The sequence below is a fragment of the Lodderomyces beijingensis genome (assembly GCF_963989305.1).
Source record: "Lodderomyces beijingensis strain CBS 14171 genome assembly, chromosome: 4".
Lineage (NCBI taxonomy): Eukaryota > Fungi > Ascomycota > Pichiomycetes > Serinales > Debaryomycetaceae > Lodderomyces > Lodderomyces beijingensis.
Genome location: NC_089973.1, coordinates 949,719 through 968,881, shown reverse-complemented (window position 1 = coordinate 968,881; position 19,163 = coordinate 949,719). Strand labels below are relative to the sequence as shown.

The following is a 19,163-nucleotide window of genomic DNA, read 5'->3' as shown; positions in this document are numbered from 1 at the left end:
TCTGACTTGATGAGGCGAAGTTGCTTTTGCTATGGTGGGCTTTTGAACCTATATAACCAGCATTGAAAGACTGGGAAATTTTGGCTGCAAGGACCGGGGATTCAAGCAACTGCCAATCAAGAGCTTCCTAACAAAACAGAAGATACACCAATCTCGAATGCAGCTCCTCAAGATATACGTTACAGTTCTTGTGTTGTTCCAGCTGGCGAGAGCCGACTCAGTATACAACCCTACAGTTACAACTACGCGGTTCTGGACCGGTTCCACAGCCTCCACAACAACTCAAACAAATGCACCAGGTGGAACTGACTCGGTACTAGTTTATGCTCCTCACAACCCAACGACCACGGTTACGCGATTCTGGACTGGTACCACCACGTCATCCACAACTGAAACGAACATACCGGGACGATCAGACTCAGTCGTGGTGTTTGCTCCGTGTAATCCTACGGTTACAGTGACTCAGTTTTATGGAGGGCGTGAGACGTACGCATATACTCAAACTAGTAATCCACAGGAGACCGATATCGTTGTGATCTTCTACCCGTACAATCCCACAACCACCACTACCCGATTCTGGACCGGCGTCACAACTTCCAAGACGACTCAGACTAACGCACCAGGTAAAACCGACTCGGTGCTAGTATACGCTCCCCACAATCCTACAGTTACAACTACTCAGTTCTGGACCGGTAATGATGCTTCAACTACGACTCAGACTAACGCACCTGGTGGAACTGACTCGGTGGTAGTTTATGCTCCCCACAATCCAACAGTTACAACTACTCAGTTCTGGACCGGTAATGATGCTTCAACTACGACACAGACTAACGCACCTGGTGGAACTGACTCGGTGCTAGTATACGCTCCCCACAATCCTACAGTTACAACTACTCAGTTCTGGACCGGCGTCACAGCTTCATCCACGACACAGACTAACGCACCAGGTAAAACCGACTCGGTGCTAGTATACGCTCCACACAATCCTACAGTTACAACTACTCAGTTCTGGACCGGTAATGATGCTTCAACTACGACACAGACTAACGCACCAGGTGGAACTGACTCGGTGGTAGTTTATGCTCCCCACAATCCAACAGTTACAACTACTCAGTTCTGGACCGGCGTCACAGCTTCATCCACGACACAGACTAACGCACCAGGTGGAACTGACTCGGTGGTAGTTTATGCTCCCCACAATCCTACAGTTACAACTACTCAGTTCTGGACCGGTAATGATGCTTCAACTACGACACAGACTAACGCACCTGGTGGAACTGACTCGGTGCTAGTATACGCTCCCCACAATCCTACAGTTACAACTACTCAGTTCTGGACCGGCGTCACATCTTCAACTACGACTCAGACTAACGCACCAGGTGGAACTGACTCGGTGCTAGTTTATGCTCCACACAATCCAACAGTTACAACTACTCAGTTCTGGACCGGCGTCACATCTTCATCCACGACACAGACTAACGCACCAGGTGGAACTGACTCGGTGCTAGTATACGCTCCCCACAATCCAACAGTTACAACTACTCAGTTCTGGACCGGCGTCACAGCTTCATCCACGACACAGACTAACGCACCAGGTGGAACTGACTCGGTGGTAGTTTATGCTCCCCACAATCCAACAGTTACAACTACTCAGTTCTGGACCGGTAATGATGCTTCAACTACGACACAGACTAACGCACCAGGTGGAACTGACTCGGTGCTAGTATACGCTCCCCACAATCCTACAGTTACAACTACTCAGTTCTGGACCGGCGTCACATCTTCAACTACGACTCAGACTAACGCACCAGGTGGAACTGACTCGGTGCTAGTTTATGCTCCACACAATCCAACAGTTACAACTACTCAGTTCTGGACCGGTAATGATGCTTCAACTACGACACAGACTAACGCACCAGGTGGAACTGACTCGGTGGTAGTTTATGCTCCCCACAATCCAACAGTTACAACTACCCAGTTTTGGACGAGAGAAGATACATCCGCCTCAACACATACTAACGGTCCCGAATCGACCGACCTTGTCGTCATCTTTTACCCAAATAACCCAACCATTACAACCACCGAGTTCTGGACCGGTACGGAAGCCACAGCTTACACCGAGACGTTTGGACCTCAAGCAACCGACTCGGTCATCGTTTTGGTCCCTCACAACCCGGTGGTCACTGTTACGGAATTCTGGACAGGTACAGAAACATCCACATCGACGCAATCGAATGGATTCCATTCGGTTGACGTGGTGCACGTGTTGGTACCTCCAAATCCTACCACCACCGTCACCGAGTTCTGGACAGGAGAGTCAGAGTCGACATCGACGCAGACAAATGGGCCAGAGTCGGTTGACGAAGTCCATGTGTTGGTTCCACACAATCCTACCACCACCGTCACCGAGTTCTGGACAGGAGAGTCAGAGTCGACATCGACGCAGACAAATGGACCAGAGTCGGTTGACGAAGTCCATGTGTTGGTTCCCCACAATCCTACCACCACCGTAACTGAATTCTGGACAGGTTCGGAAACATCCGCATCGACGCAGACAAATGGACCAGAGTCGGTTGACGAAGTCCATGTGTTGGTTCCACACAATCCTACCACCACCGTCACCGAGTTCTGGACAGGAGAGTCAGAGTCGACATCGACGCAGACAAATGGGCCAGAGTCGGTTGACGAAGTTCATGTGTTGGTTCCACACAATCCTACCACCACCGTCACCGAGTTCTGGACAGGAGAGTCAGAGTCGACATCGACGCAGACAAATGGGCCAGAGTCGGTTGACGAAGTTCATGTGTTGGTTCCACACAATCCTACCACCACCGTAACTGAATTCTGGACAGGTTCGGAAACATCCGCATCGACGCAGACAAATGGACCAGAGTCGGTTGACGAAGTCCATGTGTTGGTTCCACACAATCCAACGATCACTATTGTAGAGTATTGGACGGAAAGCTTCGATATGACATCTACACTAGTTAATGGGCCAGAGAGCACAGATTACTTGATAATCAAAAAGCTTTCAAGTGCCGTGGACACGGAAGGTGCGTCATCATCTAGCGAGCTTTTGATTTCTGTCACCGGTTCAGTAACAGATTTTACATCAATAGCAATGGAATCAGTTAGCTTGGAAACTTCATCAAGTGCTGCTGAGATTCTGGGAAATGAGGTCACTAGCGTGACGCTGGCCGGTGAAGAAATCGACGCATCGACTCAATCCAACGTTGCATCTGTACTTTCATCAAGTGAATCAAGTGAATCAAGTGAGACGGGGACAGAACGAGCCGTTGGTGAACATAAAAAATTGACATCAACGTTTTCCGCAGAGGCTTTTGTAGATAGTCTGCTGTCCACAACTTATTTGGCCAGCATGGTGGAAGAATCATCGGATCAAGTGAGTAGTATGCTGAGAACTATTTCCAACGTTAGTGAGATTGAACTCACCACTTCATCATCAACCTTTGATACCGAGTTGGAAACAACTCCAGTGGAGACGCCAACTTTGGAGAATGTCTTGTCAAGTCAAACAAACGAGTTTTCAGTTGCCCTGGAGACTTTGTCAGATACAGTATTGGTTTCAACAAAGTTAAATTTTTCAACCGAAACCACCAGCAACTCTTCACCGGATCCCGTACAGAGCTCCCATCATGAGTGGTTCTCAACATCGATTGCAACAACTTCAAGTGCTGGAGTGTCAAGCGAGTCAGACTGGGTTTACATCAGCGACGATCTGTCCTTGCGCGTCTCGTATCCTGAACCATCTTTCAGCTCCATCGATTTGGATGTCAAAACTGCCTCAGATACGGAAGGTGTCACGTCCAGCTACTTCCCATCTCCAACAAATTTCAATTCAGAAGATGCATCGATTTTGGAAGAATACACTTTGAACAGTTTTTCATCAATTGCAGCTATCCCATCATCACACGCGACGGATTTAAGCGGCACAAGTGACGAGCCACTGTGGTCTCGAACTTTGCCTTCCAGAACTGGTCGAGTTAGATCAACTTCTTTGGATTCAGATTTGATTATACCATCGGGATTTAGCGAATCTACAGCAGAAATTGTGCAAACAGAAACAGACAGTCCAAGTGAGTCAACAGAAGAAGTTGTCACGACGGAAACGGTTTATCCAAGTGAAGAAGTTGTGACGACGGAGTTAATTACTCCAAAGGAATTGACTGCAGAAGTTGCTCAGACCGAATCAAATATGTCAAACGAATCGACTGCAGAAGTTGTGACAACCGAATCAAATGTGTCAAGTGAGTCTACAGAAGAAGCCGCTATTGAGACAACTTTTATTGAATCAACTACAGAACTTGCCAAGACGGAAACAGATAGTCCAAGTGAGTCTACAGAAGAAGTTGTCAAGACGGAGACAGATAGTCCAAGTGAATCGAGTGACGAAGTTGTCAAGACGGAGACAGATAGTCCAAGTGAGTCTACAGAAGAAGTTATCAAGACGGAGACAGATAGTCCAAGTGAATCGAGTGACGAAGTTGTCAAGACGGAGACAGATAGTCCAAGTGAATCGAGTGACGAAGTTATCAAGACGGAGACAGATAGTCCAAGTGAATCGAGTGACGAAGTTGTCAAGACGGAGACAGATAGTCCAAGTGAATCGAGTGACGAAGTTGTCAAGACGGAGACAGATAGTCCAAGTGAGTCTACAGAAGAAGTTATCAAGACGGAGACAGATAGTCCAAGTGAGTCTACAGAAGAAGTTATCAAGACGGAGACAGATAGTCCAAGTGAATCGAGTGACGAAGTTGTCAAGACGGAGACAGATAGCCCAAGTGAGTCTACAGAAGAAGTTATCAAGACGGAGACAGATAGTCCAAGTGAATCGAGTGACGAAGTTGTCAAGACGGAGACAGATAGTCCAAGTGAATCGAGTGACGAAGTTGTCAAGATGGAGACAGATAGTCCAAGTGAATCGAGTGACGAAGTTGTCAAGACGGAGACAGATAGTCCAAGTGAATCGAGTGACGAAGTTGTCAAGACGGAGACAGATAGCCCAAGTGAGTCTACAGAAGAAGTTGTCAAGACGGAAACGGATAGTCCAACTGAGTCCACCGAAGAAGTTGTAACAACGGAGCCCTTAGAAGTCTCATTGCCGGAATCGACTGCGTACACATCGTTCGTTTACTTCTCCTCCTCATTAGAAGGTTCACCTTTGTATGTGAGCTCAATCGCTGCAAATACACCTTCAGATTTTGTAACTTCGACACCGTCCGCCAGTTTGCCTTTTTCTTCAGCTCCGATAAGTTCCAATGACGAGACGGATAGCAGTACCTTTGAGTCATCACTGTACTCAGCATCGCCCAAACATTCGGAAACTTCCTTTCAGAGCGTTTCAGAGACGACGACAGAGCTAATTCCTACTGGCTCCTTGCAAAGTTCAAGCGAGTTGACGAGCTCAACAGAGACGCCTTCTTTACCGGTTGAATCTTTGCAATCTCAGGCCGACCAGTCAACAATAAACCAAGAATCTGCTTCGTCCACGACTTTACACCTGGAATTATCAGCAACTTCATCATATTTTTCCAGCTTCGTCAGCACATCAAGCACACTGAGCACACCAGACACACCAAGCACCAATGTTGAAACTACCTTGTCAATTTCAAGCTCGTTGTCCACAAGTGAAATGAAAGTCTCGATCACCGTCGATGGAGTTTCTTCTCCATTCTCGAGTTTGACTTCCACTAATCAAGAAGTAACAAGCACTAAAGACAGCGATTCTTTGTCAGTTGCAAACTTTGTGTCAATAAGTCAAGAACTGTCAAGCACCTTTGACGGAGCCACTTTGACAACAACAGACACGTCGTCTACTGGTGAATACATGTCAAGCGGTGACGACTTGACTAACTTGACAACTTTGTCGACTTCAAGTCCGGTGGCTACAAGCCAAGACACATTGTCTCCGCTTTTCCCGACAATAGTTGTCCCTTCAGCACCGCCCGTGTCATCATCATTCAGCGCTTCACCAATTTACCCGTCGTATGGGAATTTCACTCAAACTGTCCCCAACTCAGGTTCAACTAGCAGCGGCCCAATCTGGTCCACATCAATTGCAGGAGCCGATCCGCGTGCAGCTATTTCGGCGTCCACTTCTAGTTTGAGATACAGCATCTCATCGCCTGGTTATCTCTCGCAATCGACAACTGATCCAAATGCTGGAAAAACAACGTCCACGATTCAAGTTTTTACTGACGATAAAACTTTGATTGATACTACGCCATCGACGCCGACATTAGACTACCTGATTATGTCGTCGAGTTTTGTTGGAGTATACGTTGCGACGACCGAGTCATCACATGAATCTAGACATTCGCAAGATGTTGATGCAGGAGCTACTAGTTCTGGACAAAAGAAGACAAGCGTGCTGGATTCTATTGGATTGGTGGAAACTACAGGCGTTTCAGCTTCAATTTCAACAAAAATCGGCACTCTGGATTCTACTCAAGCAGTCACGACTACGCTTATAGATGTTGAAAAAACAAATTCCCACGAGGAGAACAAGTTGCTGACCTCAAAAACAAGTGACGATCTAGAGGCTCACAGTTCCAAGACCATTGCTACGTCAACAGGCAAAGATCAACACACATCAAAAATTGGAACCAGTGAGACAATTTCTTCACCAAGCGCATCTTTTGCCACCACCGCCATGACCTCGAGTCAGCAGCACACCACAGGAACGGAAGAGCCTCGTGTTGACATAGATACGTCCATTCTCGCTGGGGTGGATCAGCGATCTTCCGTTGTTTCACGGAATCCAAATTCTCGACAAGTTACCCCAGCAGCTAGCTTGACAAAGCAAACTGATGAAACCAATGACCTCACGTTGTCGTCCACAACTTCAGATATCGCCAAGTCTTTTGATTCCAATGCCGAGTCAACAAATACAGTATCCAGTTACAGTCACACAGACTCTGTTGAAGCTGGATACGCAAAAGAATCAGCGGCTACTAGAGCTCAAGTTCATCCACCTGATGGTGCCTCATCCACGGATCACCAGTATTGGAGCGTTGCATTGCTGACATCGAAGTCGTCTATGCATCCACCAGCACCGTCTTCTCCGGCGCAGGTGTCAATCTACGAAGGACTGGCATCAAAGAGCGTCTGCATCAAATGGATTCTTCTTTTCGTTACAATATTCGATATCATATTTTACTAGAGGTGGATATACCTCTCGTTGGTTTTTAAACATGTATTCCTAACGTTTTAGTATTGTTCGTTTTTTTTGCTGTAATTTTGTTTTTAATTTTTAATTGATTTTTGGTTTTGTATAATAGAAATAGATGGATTTGCAGCATTTTTAATCTTTGGGAACTTGCCATTTCACGTAAGGTGGTGACCAAGCCCCGTCACCCACCACCGCTCTGCAAGAACTCCCACACCACACCACACACACATGCTTGCAAAGTTGCAAAAGTGGTATCAAATTTTGCAGCTCACGCTACCATGCCGTGGCCACCCCGTGCCACAAGCCACGCGTTTTGTTGAAATTTTTCGCCAACTTCGTAACCCCACTCCCGCCAGCCACATCAATTGGAAAAAAAAGAAGGGAACGACTTGGGCTCTCACCAACAAAACCACTTTCAGAAACAACGCTTGAACCACTCAATTAGATGATGAAGCTCTTGACGTCAATTGCACTCGTAGCATCGGTGCTCTTTTTTTTGTTCACGCAAGCTGCAAGCAAGGATTTACCAGAGAACCCACCCGTGACAGACACAGTCTACTTTGACATTGAAGAAGATGGACACGCGATAGGACGAATCACGATAGGCTTGTTTGGTTCCGTGGTGCCTAAAACGGTTGAGAACTTTAAGACTATTGCCGCTTCAGTTGACCCCAAGCAGCAATACACCAACTCCGTCTTCCATCGTGTCATCAAGAATTTCATGATTCAAGGTGGAGACTATGAATTTGGTCAAGGATACGGTGGACAATCTATCTATGGCAAGAAATTTGAAGATGAGAATTTCGATTTGAAGCATGATAGAAAGTATCGATTGAGTATGGCTAATGCTGGTAGGGATACTAATGGATCGCAGTTTTTCATCACTACTGCCATCACGAACTGGTTAGATGGTAAGCATGTTGTGTTTGGCGAGGTTTTGGATGGCAAGAGCGTTGTTGATTATATTGAGAGTGTCAAGACTGGTAGAGGCGATCGTCCTGTCAAGGAGATCAAGATTGCTAAAGCCGGGTTGATTGGGGAAGAGGCCAAGGAGGAGGAGGAGGAGAAGGAGGAGAAAAAGAAGACGGAGGAAGTCGAGAAAGATGAGTTGTAGATGTGTACACATATATACATACATATATATGTACATGTATAGTTCATGTGTTGTTAGTTTGCACCCCGAGAAGCTCAACAGTGCTTCCTGGACCATAAAGTGGTATATCATCCAAATAGATCTCATCCGAGGTTTCGTTAGTCACTTCAGTGAGAAGGGCATCGAAAGCACCGCTGGAGATCCCGCTTTGAGGGTGCAACGTGTTTGGCACCAATCCCGCTGTGCTCTCGACGATTGGCGTATCCCCCAACAGAATCGGGGTTTCCGTGTTGGAGTGGCCCAGACCCGCAGTCGTGGCGGCGGCGGTTCTGTCCTTGCCATGCACCGAGTTGTTAAAGGAATGCCCGCCGTCGGAGATGTGGTAGCTGGTCATTTCATTCAATGTCTTTGCCGATCTCTTCAACGCCAACACGCTCGCGAGGATCCGCGACAGGAGCACGTCAAAGATCTTGGGTGCTTGGTAGACGTTGGCGCCAACTATATAGTAATCCTGGATCGCTCTCGTGCTGTTGGGGTTGTACCTTCGCTGTTTTCGAACAACCCAGAAATCGGGCTCTCTCACATAGGCAATGATGAATTCGACACCGGTCATTTCTGCTAGTCGCGACTGGAAGTATTGGTGAAACGAGACATTGTGCGGGATTTGAATTTGCTGATACTGGAACTGCATCATGAGCACTTGGTTGTTTGAAGTACGGTCGTAAAATGGCGAAAGTGAAAAATACTCGAGCACATTTTGAGTGTTGAGACCCCGTTCCTGGATGAATTCGGGAGACTTCCATTGAATCTCGTCAAGTGCCTCCATTTTATCTGCAATGTTGAACCTATTTTTACTATTGGTATGTCTATCAAGGTCTATCTCTCTATTTAGCTCTCCCTATATATATACATCTCTGTATCTATCTGTCTAGCTTTCCCAACACGGTCGCTCACATGGTAGCGCCGGTGAACGAATCTAGTGCCGATTTCAATCGATCAGCCTCGTCAGCCATTTCTTCATCGGATCGGGGCTTTCTACTGTCATGGTCCTGGTCCAACTCACTGTGGGTCTCTTGCAATTTCTTGCGAAACTCGTTTTTCCTCAGCTCAAACTCTTGATATTCTTTCTCAAGATCTTTGCTTTCTAGCTTCAGATGGATGGAGTCGCCGAATCCGTCATTTTTATAGCGGGGGATGATGTGTGTATGCAAGTGAGGAACCAGCTGTCCCGACTCTGGTCCGTCCTGGATGGCTATATTCAATGCATCTGCTCTATAGTAAGTAGTTATGAACTTTTGTATCAATTGTAAGGTATACATGTAATCCACGGATTCGTCTGGGGTAAGATCGCCGAATCTTAGCACCGAAGTGCGAAGTGGCACAACGAGCACATGTCCGGGCACCAAAGGCTTGAGATTGACTAGCGCATACGTGAATTGCGATTTGTAAAAGACTTGCTTATTCACAAGGAATCTGAAAAAATGAACGTCCTTCGCCGCCACTGCCATTCTCTGAGCCTCCCTCTACTTCTCCTCGTGGGTAGTGGTGCACCAGACTTTTTTTATAGAGAAGGATCGAGATCATAGAAAACAGGGAAATAGAAGTTCCGCTCGCTCACTAATACACGAGTTCGAGAACAATTACCTGATTAGGCAAGGTTTTGCGCCTCACTCTTGTCACGTTTATACAAATGGTGCTGTGATTGGTGCTGTGATTATCAACATATATTCAATATCATATTCTAAATATCTCCATACAGATAGACTTTAGTAAAGATGAACTCGAGACATTTCGAGTGGATGGAGGGGGGAAGTCACCAATAGACTTGCACTCTGACCAGTGTCAAAAAAAGGGAAAAAAAACGCGACGCGACACTCCGCTTGAATCTAGATTTTCCAAGCAGATTAGAAATCAAAATGTCGTAATGTCGTCTCATCATATGAAGAAAGTCGATCCTTGAGCGTCGCCTAGATGATGTTACAAACCCTGACCAAAAAAAAAAAAAAAAGGAAGATGGTGAAATGCAACGGTTTTCGAAGCAGCAGACCAAAAATCCATAGTCTGTAAGCTAGCCAAGCTGTAGCTCACCAAGTCAACCAATCATAAAGTAATTGGTTTTGGGAAGAAAAAAATTGATCTTGCTGGATTTCCGAGAGTTTTCGTGTCATGGTTGACAAAAAAACGAGCGTGGCAATGGGTGTGAAAAAAATATCAAGTGCACACAACATGAGACACTCCACGATCGAGCGAGTCGACACCACGTATAGCATGTTCACTGACGTTGATGTGCTTGAATGGGTCCCGGTCCTGACTTTACGGCACGCAAATGGAGCCACTACAGTCTTTTTTTTTTTTTTTAACCTCTCATTTTGCAACCTTTCTCTTTGGGTGTTGTTTGAAGGCGCATGTGCGCTCTGGGTTGTTGCATTCTGGCGTATTTCGGCCAGCGTGCGACATTTATACCCTCAGTGGCCCTTTCCATACTGACTGCAAAAAGTCGCGTTTTCCTCCGGTTCAATGCAGGGGTGGTAGGTGGAGAGTGGGAGGGAATTCTTCCAATGGGTGGAAGCTTCTGCTTGCAGGAGGATTCGACGAAAAATATAAAAGGGGACCCAATTGCCCCCCCTCCCTTTACCAAGGTCAAATCCCCTTGAAAGCTTCTTTTTTTTTTCACATCCAACCAAAAAAAAAGGTTTGACTTTATAAAAACTCAATTGAGGTGTATAGACATATAACAACAATGGCTCCAACTATCCAGCAACCAGCTCCATCATTCAAGAAAACCGCTGTCATTGACGGTGTCTTTGAGGAAGTCTCATTGGAACAATACAAGGGTAAATGGGTCATCTTGGCCTTTTTCCCAATGGCATGGACTTTTGTTTGTCCTACTGAGATCATTGCTTACTCGGACGCCGTTAAGAAGTTTACTGATAAGGATGCTGTGGTCTTGTTTGCTTCCACCGACTCTGAGTACACCTTGTTGTCGTGGACTCAAGCCGCTAGAAAAGACGGGGGTTTGGGATCCTTGAACATTCCCTTGATTGCCGACCAAAACCACTCCTTGTCCAAGGACTACGGCGTCTTGATCCCAGAAGAAGGTATCGACTTGAGAGGAATCTTTTTGATTGACCCTAAGGGAATCTTGAGACAAATCACCATCAACGACTTGCCTGTTGGCAGATCTGTTGAAGAGTCCTTGAGATTGTTGGAAGCTTTCCAATTTACGGAAAAATACGGTGAAGTTTGCCCAGCTAACTGGCAACCAGGTGCCGAAACCATCAAGGCTACTCCAGCCGACTCTAAGGAATACTTTTCAAAAGTCAACAAGTAAGTCTTTTTCTTGACTTCAGAGGACACTTGAAAGACAAATATTGAAAAACAATCTTTTTTTTTTTGTTTTATTGTTTTACCCAGAACGTTGAACGTTTTGGGTCAATAAAATGGTCGTTTACTAAGTTTATAGAAAGCAAATTATGTATGTTCATGTATTACCTAACTGCGCACGAGTTTACTGCTCTGACCTTTGACAAGCATCTCCTATCTTCTACAAAGTTAACTTGCCAGGATAGCAACCAGTTGTCACGTTGTTCCCTAGTCGTTCGCTGGCCCCTCTTCTGGACTGAGAACTGAAAATATCGGACCCCACGTTCAATTCGTTGAAAAATAACAACGACGACAAAAAGCGCACACGCCACAGTTGAAATGTCGGCGCCGGCTCGAGAGCCACAGCTACAGTTTGATTCGTTGTAAAGGATAAAGGAATTACTTTTGTCCACGGCGCACTACTATTGATCCGGTCACGTGCCAGTGACGCAACATTTGCGTCGGTTAATCTTTCACGACTTTCGTTGTCTCAGTGGCACCGGGCAGCTACGCTTTCTTCAGTCAAAGGCCCCGAAAATTGATATTCCTTTAACTCTTACCAAAAAAAAAAAACTCCATCTACAACCTCTTCTTCTTGGCCCGGTCCCAAGAAGTGCCAGCTTTCCTCTTTCGCGAAGTATCCTTACTCAAATCACGATCGTTTCGCAGACTAAACATACTCCAGTCTTCACCAGCAAACTGATTAGCCAAATCGCGTTGTTTCTCCCTGAAGCTCTTTTTAGTTTGCGTAGTCGGTAAACGCGTGAAATTGGCTTCCTCGTAGCGTTGAATCTCGCGTTCTTTCTGACGATCGTGCTGAGTCTTGACTCCTCCGCGACCGTGCTGGACTATAGTTGATCCTATACTTGCTTCCGCCATGGGCAAGTCGCTTTGATCTTGCAAGTATTCTTCCATTGATTGGAGACGTTTCGTCGCTTTGTCTGATGCTGTGCCTGGAGTGGTGGCGGCAGCGGCCGATTTTGTCGATGTTGGTGGTGCCATGGCTGAGATCTTTGGCGGTTTATATTTCTCTGATGTAGTGCTGGAGGTGCCGGTGGAGGCTGGGCCCTGTTTGGCTAGTTTGGCAAAGGACGATGCGTCTGGTCTATATGCCAACTCATCTTCTTCGTCCGAGTCCAACTCTGACTGGTCGTGGGATGAGCCAAGTTCGGAGTCTGCCAAGTTGGCTGCAGATTCCGCTTTCTGCGATGCCGCCTTTTGTTGAGCTTCCATCTTGTTATACGCCCTGACGAGGTTTTCAATTTGGTAAGTGATCTTTCTTTCTAAAGGTTTGACGCCTTTCTCCAAAGTTACTCGTTGAACAATTGACCTTTGGATAGCTTCATCACGGTCATCTTGCTTCTTATTTTCCCCATCACTGTTGTCATTGTCCCCATGTTCTTCCAACCTTTCGAGGTGACTTAGTACAATCAAAGCCAAGTTGTTTATATACGAAGCCAAAGCTTGATTTTTCAACTGCAATAGCGAGATGCCTTCTGGTTCCGCCTGCTTCAGCTTTTCTAGTAGATTGTGGATGAAATCGGGGTAATCTTCACTTGCAGACAGCAAAGTTTCAGTAAGCTCATCCACGGCTAGCTTCGTGGCTTTACTCGAAGATATTATCGAGCTTAAAAGTGCATCCAACTCTGACATCTTTCCGTCCTGTGTATGTAGATGGAAAGGAGGTTTACGGTGAAGAGCTCCTCGTGCTCTTGATGTTTTGCTACAACTTCTATCACTACTATTACTGCAAAGAAAGAAAAAAAAAACCCATTTATCAGATGAGGTTAAAATCCAGGAATCCATAAAAAAAAAACGAACCCCATCTCGCCCCGTGGTTTCATCAACTGAATTTATACATTACAACCACTACTACAACCAAGACACATATATATACACAGATAGATATAAATACTCAAAATATGCCGCAGAACGAGTATATTGAACAGCATATAAAACAACACGGAAGAAGATTCGACCATGAAGAAAGGAAAAGGAAAAGAGAAGCAAGAGAAGGCCACCGAGTAGCCAAGGATGCCCAGACGCTCAAGGGCTGGAGAGCTAAGCAATTCGCCAAGAAGAGATACAGCGAAAAAGTCAGCATGAGAAAGAAGATCAAGGCCCACCAAGAAAGCAAAGTGAAAGGTCCTCTGACTCCCAAGGAAGACGAAGGCGAAGCTCTCCCTACCTATTTATTGGATCGTCAAACTAACAATACGGCCAAGGCGTTATCATCGAGCATCAAGCAGAAAAGATTGGAGAAAGCCGACAAGTTCAGCGTACCTTTACCGAAAGTTAAAGGTATTTCGGAGGAAGAGATGTTCAAAGTGATCAAGACCGGTAAGAGCAAGAGCAAGAGCTGGAAGAGAATGATCACGAAGCACACTTTTGTCGGCGAGGGTTTCACTCGTAGACCAGTGAAAATGGAAAGAATTATTCGGCCTGCTGCGTTGAGGCAGAAAAAGGCCAACGTCACCCACCCGGAGTTGGGCGTCACTGTGTTTTTGCCCATCTTGGGCGTGAAGAAGAATCCACAATCGCCCATGTATACCCAGTTGGGTGTTTTGACTAAAGGTACCATTATAGAGGTGAATGTCTCGGAGTTGGGGTTGGTTACCGCTGGTGGTAAGGTTGTTTGGGGTAAGTATGCTCAGATTACAAATGAGCCCGATAGAGATGGTTGCGTTAATGCGGTATTGTTGGTATAAATTTTACCTATCGGTTCTTGCAGAGACATTGATAGATAGAGAGAAAGATATTTCATCCTTTTTTTTTTTATTTTTGGGTCTTGTTTTCTTATTCTGTTACATATTATCACAAATTTTCCCCATTTTACTGTGGAGATACAGGCCAAGGCAACCTCTATTTTAGCTCGTTATCGAAAAGATCCGAGCATAGAATATTCTTCTTACCAATCGACCTCAATCCGCAGTTGATAATCAACTTGCCATGCTCTCGCAAGATTTCCCACTGGCTATTGATTACTTTCCTGCCAATGAGAAAACATAGCCCTGAGATGTTCTGCTTGCTTGAGATTAGCGGCAAGATCTCGCAGTACTTGTTGATGACATCATTGTGCTTTGACCCCGCGTAAGGGTGGACACTGTACTCATTGTGCAAGTTGAGTTTACGCAAGTTGGTGACAAACTCTTGTTTGATCCGTGTAAGGTACGTGTAGCCGTTTTCAGCACTTAGTTGATCCAAAGTTTCATCGGAGGGGGTCTTGAGTTGCTGCTGAGTAGACTCCAGAAGACGACTGCTTTCTAGCCCACATGTAACAAAACAGTAACTCCATAATACCAAAACTGCAATGGATATGGCCATTGAGCTGTCGTAATAATCACTGTTGGGCTCCCAATCAAGTGGCTCGTCCGATTCGCCAAGAAGCACTTGCCACAAAAAGATTAGACAGTAGACGATACTGCGAAAGTTTTCGATATTCTTATGCTTGTTCCACAAGCCATGCATCTTGCGCTGCACAACATGGTGGTCTTTCATGGAGGCAGCGACACTTTGATTAGCTGGTGAGCCACCAAAGATGGCAATGTCGTAGTTTGTCAACTCGGGCATGCCGATGATTTGAGTCAAATGGAAAATGGGCAAGGGCACCTTGTTCTTGGGTGTATTGTACATGGAGAATCCATGTCCCAATTTGTAATCCTGCATGATTTGGAAATTCCAATTGTCAAAAGCTCGAATGAGCATTTCCTTCCACAATTTGCTATTGCTGCTGAAATGGCTCATGGAAAACAAGGAAGAGTTGTTTTGAAGTTCAACTTGCTGCATTTGGTGCATGAGGGAAATCAAGCCCGCCAAAAGTACCTTTTTGAAAAACACCGATTCGTTTTTGATCTCTTCATACTTGAAACCCTTGAGCAATTTCTTGACCCCTGAAAGAAAATTCTCCGTTTTCAGCACCCTCTTCTTGCTGCCATCGTGGTATTTTCGTTGACGTTTCACCAATTTCTTAAAAGACCCATTGACTTCGTTCGACTCCCACAAAAATTCATCGCTACATGGCAAATTGAGCAATTGGAGCTGATAAAATAGGATTTGTGGATTATGTCGAAACTTGACATAATCGATAATGTCCAAGTAAAAAGTCATCAATGTGGCTCTTTTCAAAGACTCTGACTCGACCCACTGGTCAAACAAGGTTTGGTCGGCGTCGTCAATCTCGTTCTCCTTGCCACAATCGTCGCCTTCATTAGTTTCGCTCTCTTCTCCAGCACTCGAGGGGTTACTCGAGACTTGCTTATTCATCGATGCTGGGTTTCCTCCCATCATGGCACTCCGTCTTAGCAACTGCGCCGTGGTTCCATGGTGCAAATGGGCTCGCTCGTGCATTGCGCGCGAGAGGAAATTCTTTTCCACCCACTCCAACATGTTCAAGCTTTGCAACATCCAGACTCGAACAGGCGACTTGAAATCCTTGTGCTCAAATAGTGCAAATCGAAGCGGCCGAGCGAGCTTATAACTGATGTTCCACTCGGCGGATTTCCTTCCCTGCTGAGCTAAAAGGTTGGCACTACCAGGGAAGCTATACTGGGCACCAACTATTATCATTGATGCCAAAAGAAGCGGATTAACCGCCCTGGTGTCAAAAGAAGGCCGATGAAGGATGGTAAACTCAGGATGAAAGTGCTTCCAATACAGATAGATATAGTACGATAGTCGGCCTTCGAGATCTGCTTCAACCTCCGTCAAGTCCTCTCTTTTCAAGTTTAAACTCTGGAGGATCTTATCCACGAGTTCGTTGTCCAAGTAAAACTGCTTGTTTTTGGTGGCATTCAACGTCTCCATATGACGATTGTACAGGCTTTCCTCCGATAAGCATGCGTCTGAAAGCAAAGTTCCGTTTTCGAGCGACGACTCCATTGTGTTTGTAGGTGACGACGAGCTGGGGTTATGCGCCAACGAGCTATGTCGACGAGGAAATTCCCCACCAGCCAAGTTGTTGCCACCGGTATTTAATGATGTTCCTCCTGCTCCTCCTCGGTGGTCTGGGTTTCTGGCGTTGTAAATGGGGTAAAACATTTCATCAAGCGGGTTATTCTCGTTCAGAAACACATTGCCATCCATCATCCCGTTCATTCCAGGACCCGGTGGGTAGACGAAACTTGGATGAGAAAAGCTTCCAGGCCCGCCATATCCATTATGCGTCACTGGAGACGGCTGCGACGCTGCATACGGTGATGGAATATTTGGTTGATACTGGGAGTTCATCGGTAGATTGGGACCTAGCAGGTGGGCGCCAGAGTGAAGATGAGGCTGTGGCATTGCGCTTTCTTGATGGTTGACTGCACCGGACTGCAGCACATCGTTGAACAACCAGTTGAGAATATCGTTTTGGGGCACGGTTGTTCCATAATTTTTGAACAAGGTATCCAAGTTGTGCTGTGGATAGCCCAAGTTTGTAGTCATGGGATAGCTTGGTGATGAATCAAAACCTGGAGCTGGAGCGGGAGCAGGACCTAGAGGCTGAGCTGTGGTTGAAGCCTGGGGGTTTCTATAGGAAGGGTTCCGGTGTTGTGAGGCCTCGACTGCAGCAGCAGCGGAAGCTAGTTGAGAAACATTGCTGCGGTGCCCAGAGCCATCTGTGGCTCCAGGATACGACACTCCACGATCGGAAGGGTCAATCAAATTTGAAATCTGCATCCCTTTCCCAGGTTGTTGATGTTGATGTTGTGGTTGTTGTTGTTGTCCCGTTGGCAGTGCTGTTGAGTGCTGCTGCTGCTGAGGAGGATGATGAGAATGATGCCTTAGATCATTTGTCCCTGTACTTTCACTACTGAACGAACCATGCTTGTGTTTGCCGTAATCGCTCCCATTCCTACTTGGAGAAGCTCCCGCCTGTTGCAACAACTCGAAATGTCTTCTAATGTGCCGTTCTTTCAAGTCCTTTCTGACAAACGTCTTGCCGCAATTTGTCACCTGGCCGTTATTCTCAACCCGAAAGTCGCAAATAAACACTTCTTTGGGCTCGTGATTGAGGTTGTGCCTTGCCAAGTGGTCCGATCGGCTAAAGACCTTGTCACAGTGCTGACAGGGGAAAGTGCCTAGCGATCTTTTCTTCTTTTTCGATGGCGGAGGTGGCGTCTCGTGCGAGATACCGTGAGCCCTGCCATCGTCCCCTGGCTCTGGAGTGCCGACAGTGGTCGGCGTTCCCCCTCGACTGGCTGAATCTGCCGGATTCATGACTTTGACCGGAACTATTTGCAGGCTTCTTTGCTAAAATTAAAATGAAAAAAAAAAGTTCCTTTAAAACGATGTCAGTTTTTTTGGGGGATTCTTTGTTCACTACTTCCGAGACTCCGGAGATATCCTGATGCTAAGTCCTTGGTCTTCTCTCTCTATGTTTCTCTCTCTTTAACTCTCTCTCTCTCTCTCTTCTCTCTCTGTTTCACTGTGATTACCAGTCTCTTCGGTTCGATTGCCATTTCGAGATAGTACAACAAATTTTTTTGAAGGCTAAATCAACCAAAGTGTAGGTTTCTAATGCATTGAGTGTTAAAGCAAAAAAAACCAATTAGTTCTGACAAAGGCGGTGTTTTCCAGCCAAGAGCCATCACGTGTCTCGACGATTGCTCTCGCGAACTAGCTCTTATCAAACAATCGGCACGAGAAAGATTGATCGATCCCGCCCCGCGGCCACGACACACAACCTGCTGGACGCTGTATAAAGCTGTCAAGGTTGATCTTTCTGGGTGTAGTTCGCCGTTGCCACTGCTCCTTTGCTCGTTGCTTGACATTCAAGCAAGAGTAGTCTCTCTCGTGGAAGCAGTGCCACCTGTTTGGTGTGATGAGTCTCAGTCGACACTTTACCGCCCACCCTTTTTTTTCTCCTTCTAAAATTCCATTTTGGCTGCCACTGCGCCTGTTCTAACCAGGGGCCATGGGCGGTGTTGCTGAATCCGCCGGCGGATACACTTGCCTGTTGTCCAACCAGAATTCGTGGGCTGACTGCCATCGACGTTTAGATCGGACGGTACAAGCCTGTTGAAGAGATTGGTTTCTATAAAAGAAGCGTGGGCTGAGATTTCATCCAATCTCTAGAACCTGTGCAATAATACGTGGTTAAGTAAGTAAAAATAAGAGGCAACTCCCCACACTCCGCACTCCGCACTTTGCACTCCCTCCCCCTCCACCCAATCTTGGAGACAATGTTCCATCGACAAGATGCGGCTAAGCTTGCCTTTAGGACAGGGTCGTTTCTTGATGGTTGAAAAGGTGAGTCACAATTGCTTGAGCTAGTAACGGGGGCAGTAGTAGTGGGAATGCGACTTCTAGCGGCTAGTTCATGAGTCGTGTACCTGTGGTCAGAGTATTTAAACAGATGCTACCAAACGACCCTCCGATTCGTCGCGGTAGCTGATTACTAATGACGTCGTGAACCCTCTCCTCATCTGCGACATTGAAACAGTAGTAGCAGCCGCTGCTGGTGGTGGTGGTGGGTATGGTTAGTTCCAACAGCTTCCATTAGACTGAACTTGAAACTACATACTCACTTTTTTT

The 19,163-nt window shown here is 46.2% G+C and overlaps 8 protein-coding genes across 8 annotated transcripts; 4 read left to right on the top strand and 4 right to left on the bottom strand. All coding sequences in view use genetic code 12, as the record gives it.

Moving 5' to 3' along the window:
* Positions 1 to 157: 157 nt before the first annotated feature.
* Positions 158 to 7,183, top strand: LODBEIA_P34600 (uncharacterized protein; the record flags this gene model as incomplete). Its single annotated transcript, XM_066973573.1, has 1 exon — positions 158 to 7,183. The coding sequence occupies one exon, from the start codon at positions 158 to 160 to the stop codon at positions 7,181 to 7,183; it is 7,026 nt and encodes a 2,341-aa protein (XP_066830398.1).
* A 454-nt stretch (positions 7,184 to 7,637) lies between these two features.
* Positions 7,638 to 8,306, top strand: LODBEIA_P34590 (uncharacterized protein; the record flags this gene model as incomplete). Its single annotated transcript, XM_066973571.1, has 1 exon — positions 7,638 to 8,306. One exon carries the CDS (start codon positions 7,638 to 7,640, stop codon positions 8,304 to 8,306), a length of 669 nt encoding a protein of 222 aa, XP_066830397.1.
* A 43-nt stretch (positions 8,307 to 8,349) lies between these two features.
* LODBEIA_P34580 (uncharacterized protein) lies at positions 8,350 to 9,111 on the bottom strand (the record flags this gene model as incomplete). Its single annotated transcript, XM_066973570.1, has 1 exon — positions 8,350 to 9,111. One exon carries the CDS (start codon positions 9,109 to 9,111, stop codon positions 8,350 to 8,352), a length of 762 nt encoding a protein of 253 aa, XP_066830396.1.
* A 124-nt stretch (positions 9,112 to 9,235) lies between these two features.
* LODBEIA_P34570 (uncharacterized protein) lies at positions 9,236 to 9,793 on the bottom strand (the record flags this gene model as incomplete). Its single annotated transcript, XM_066973569.1, has 1 exon — positions 9,236 to 9,793. One exon carries the CDS (start codon positions 9,791 to 9,793, stop codon positions 9,236 to 9,238), a length of 558 nt encoding a protein of 185 aa, XP_066830395.1.
* A 1,232-nt stretch (positions 9,794 to 11,025) lies between these two features.
* On the top strand, positions 11,026 to 11,616 carry LODBEIA_P34560 (uncharacterized protein; the record flags this gene model as incomplete). Its single annotated transcript, XM_066973568.1, has 1 exon — positions 11,026 to 11,616. One exon carries the CDS (start codon positions 11,026 to 11,028, stop codon positions 11,614 to 11,616), a length of 591 nt encoding a protein of 196 aa, XP_066830394.1.
* Positions 11,617 to 12,227: 611 nt separating this feature from the next.
* Positions 12,228 to 13,301, bottom strand: LODBEIA_P34550 (uncharacterized protein; the record flags this gene model as incomplete). Its single annotated transcript, XM_066973567.1, has 1 exon — positions 12,228 to 13,301. The coding sequence occupies one exon, from the start codon at positions 13,299 to 13,301 to the stop codon at positions 12,228 to 12,230; it is 1,074 nt and encodes a 357-aa protein (XP_066830393.1).
* Positions 13,302 to 13,570: 269 nt separating this feature from the next.
* LODBEIA_P34540 (uncharacterized protein) lies at positions 13,571 to 14,356 on the top strand (the record flags this gene model as incomplete). The annotated part of the gene is made up of 1 exon (XM_066973566.1): positions 13,571 to 14,356. The coding sequence occupies one exon, from the start codon at positions 13,571 to 13,573 to the stop codon at positions 14,354 to 14,356; it is 786 nt and encodes a 261-aa protein (XP_066830392.1).
* A 154-nt stretch (positions 14,357 to 14,510) lies between these two features.
* LODBEIA_P34530 (uncharacterized protein) lies at positions 14,511 to 17,846 on the bottom strand (the record flags this gene model as incomplete). Its single annotated transcript, XM_066973565.1, has 1 exon — positions 14,511 to 17,846. The coding sequence occupies one exon, from the start codon at positions 17,844 to 17,846 to the stop codon at positions 14,511 to 14,513; it is 3,336 nt and encodes a 1,111-aa protein (XP_066830391.1).
* Positions 17,847 to 19,163: the final 1,317 nt, after the last annotated feature.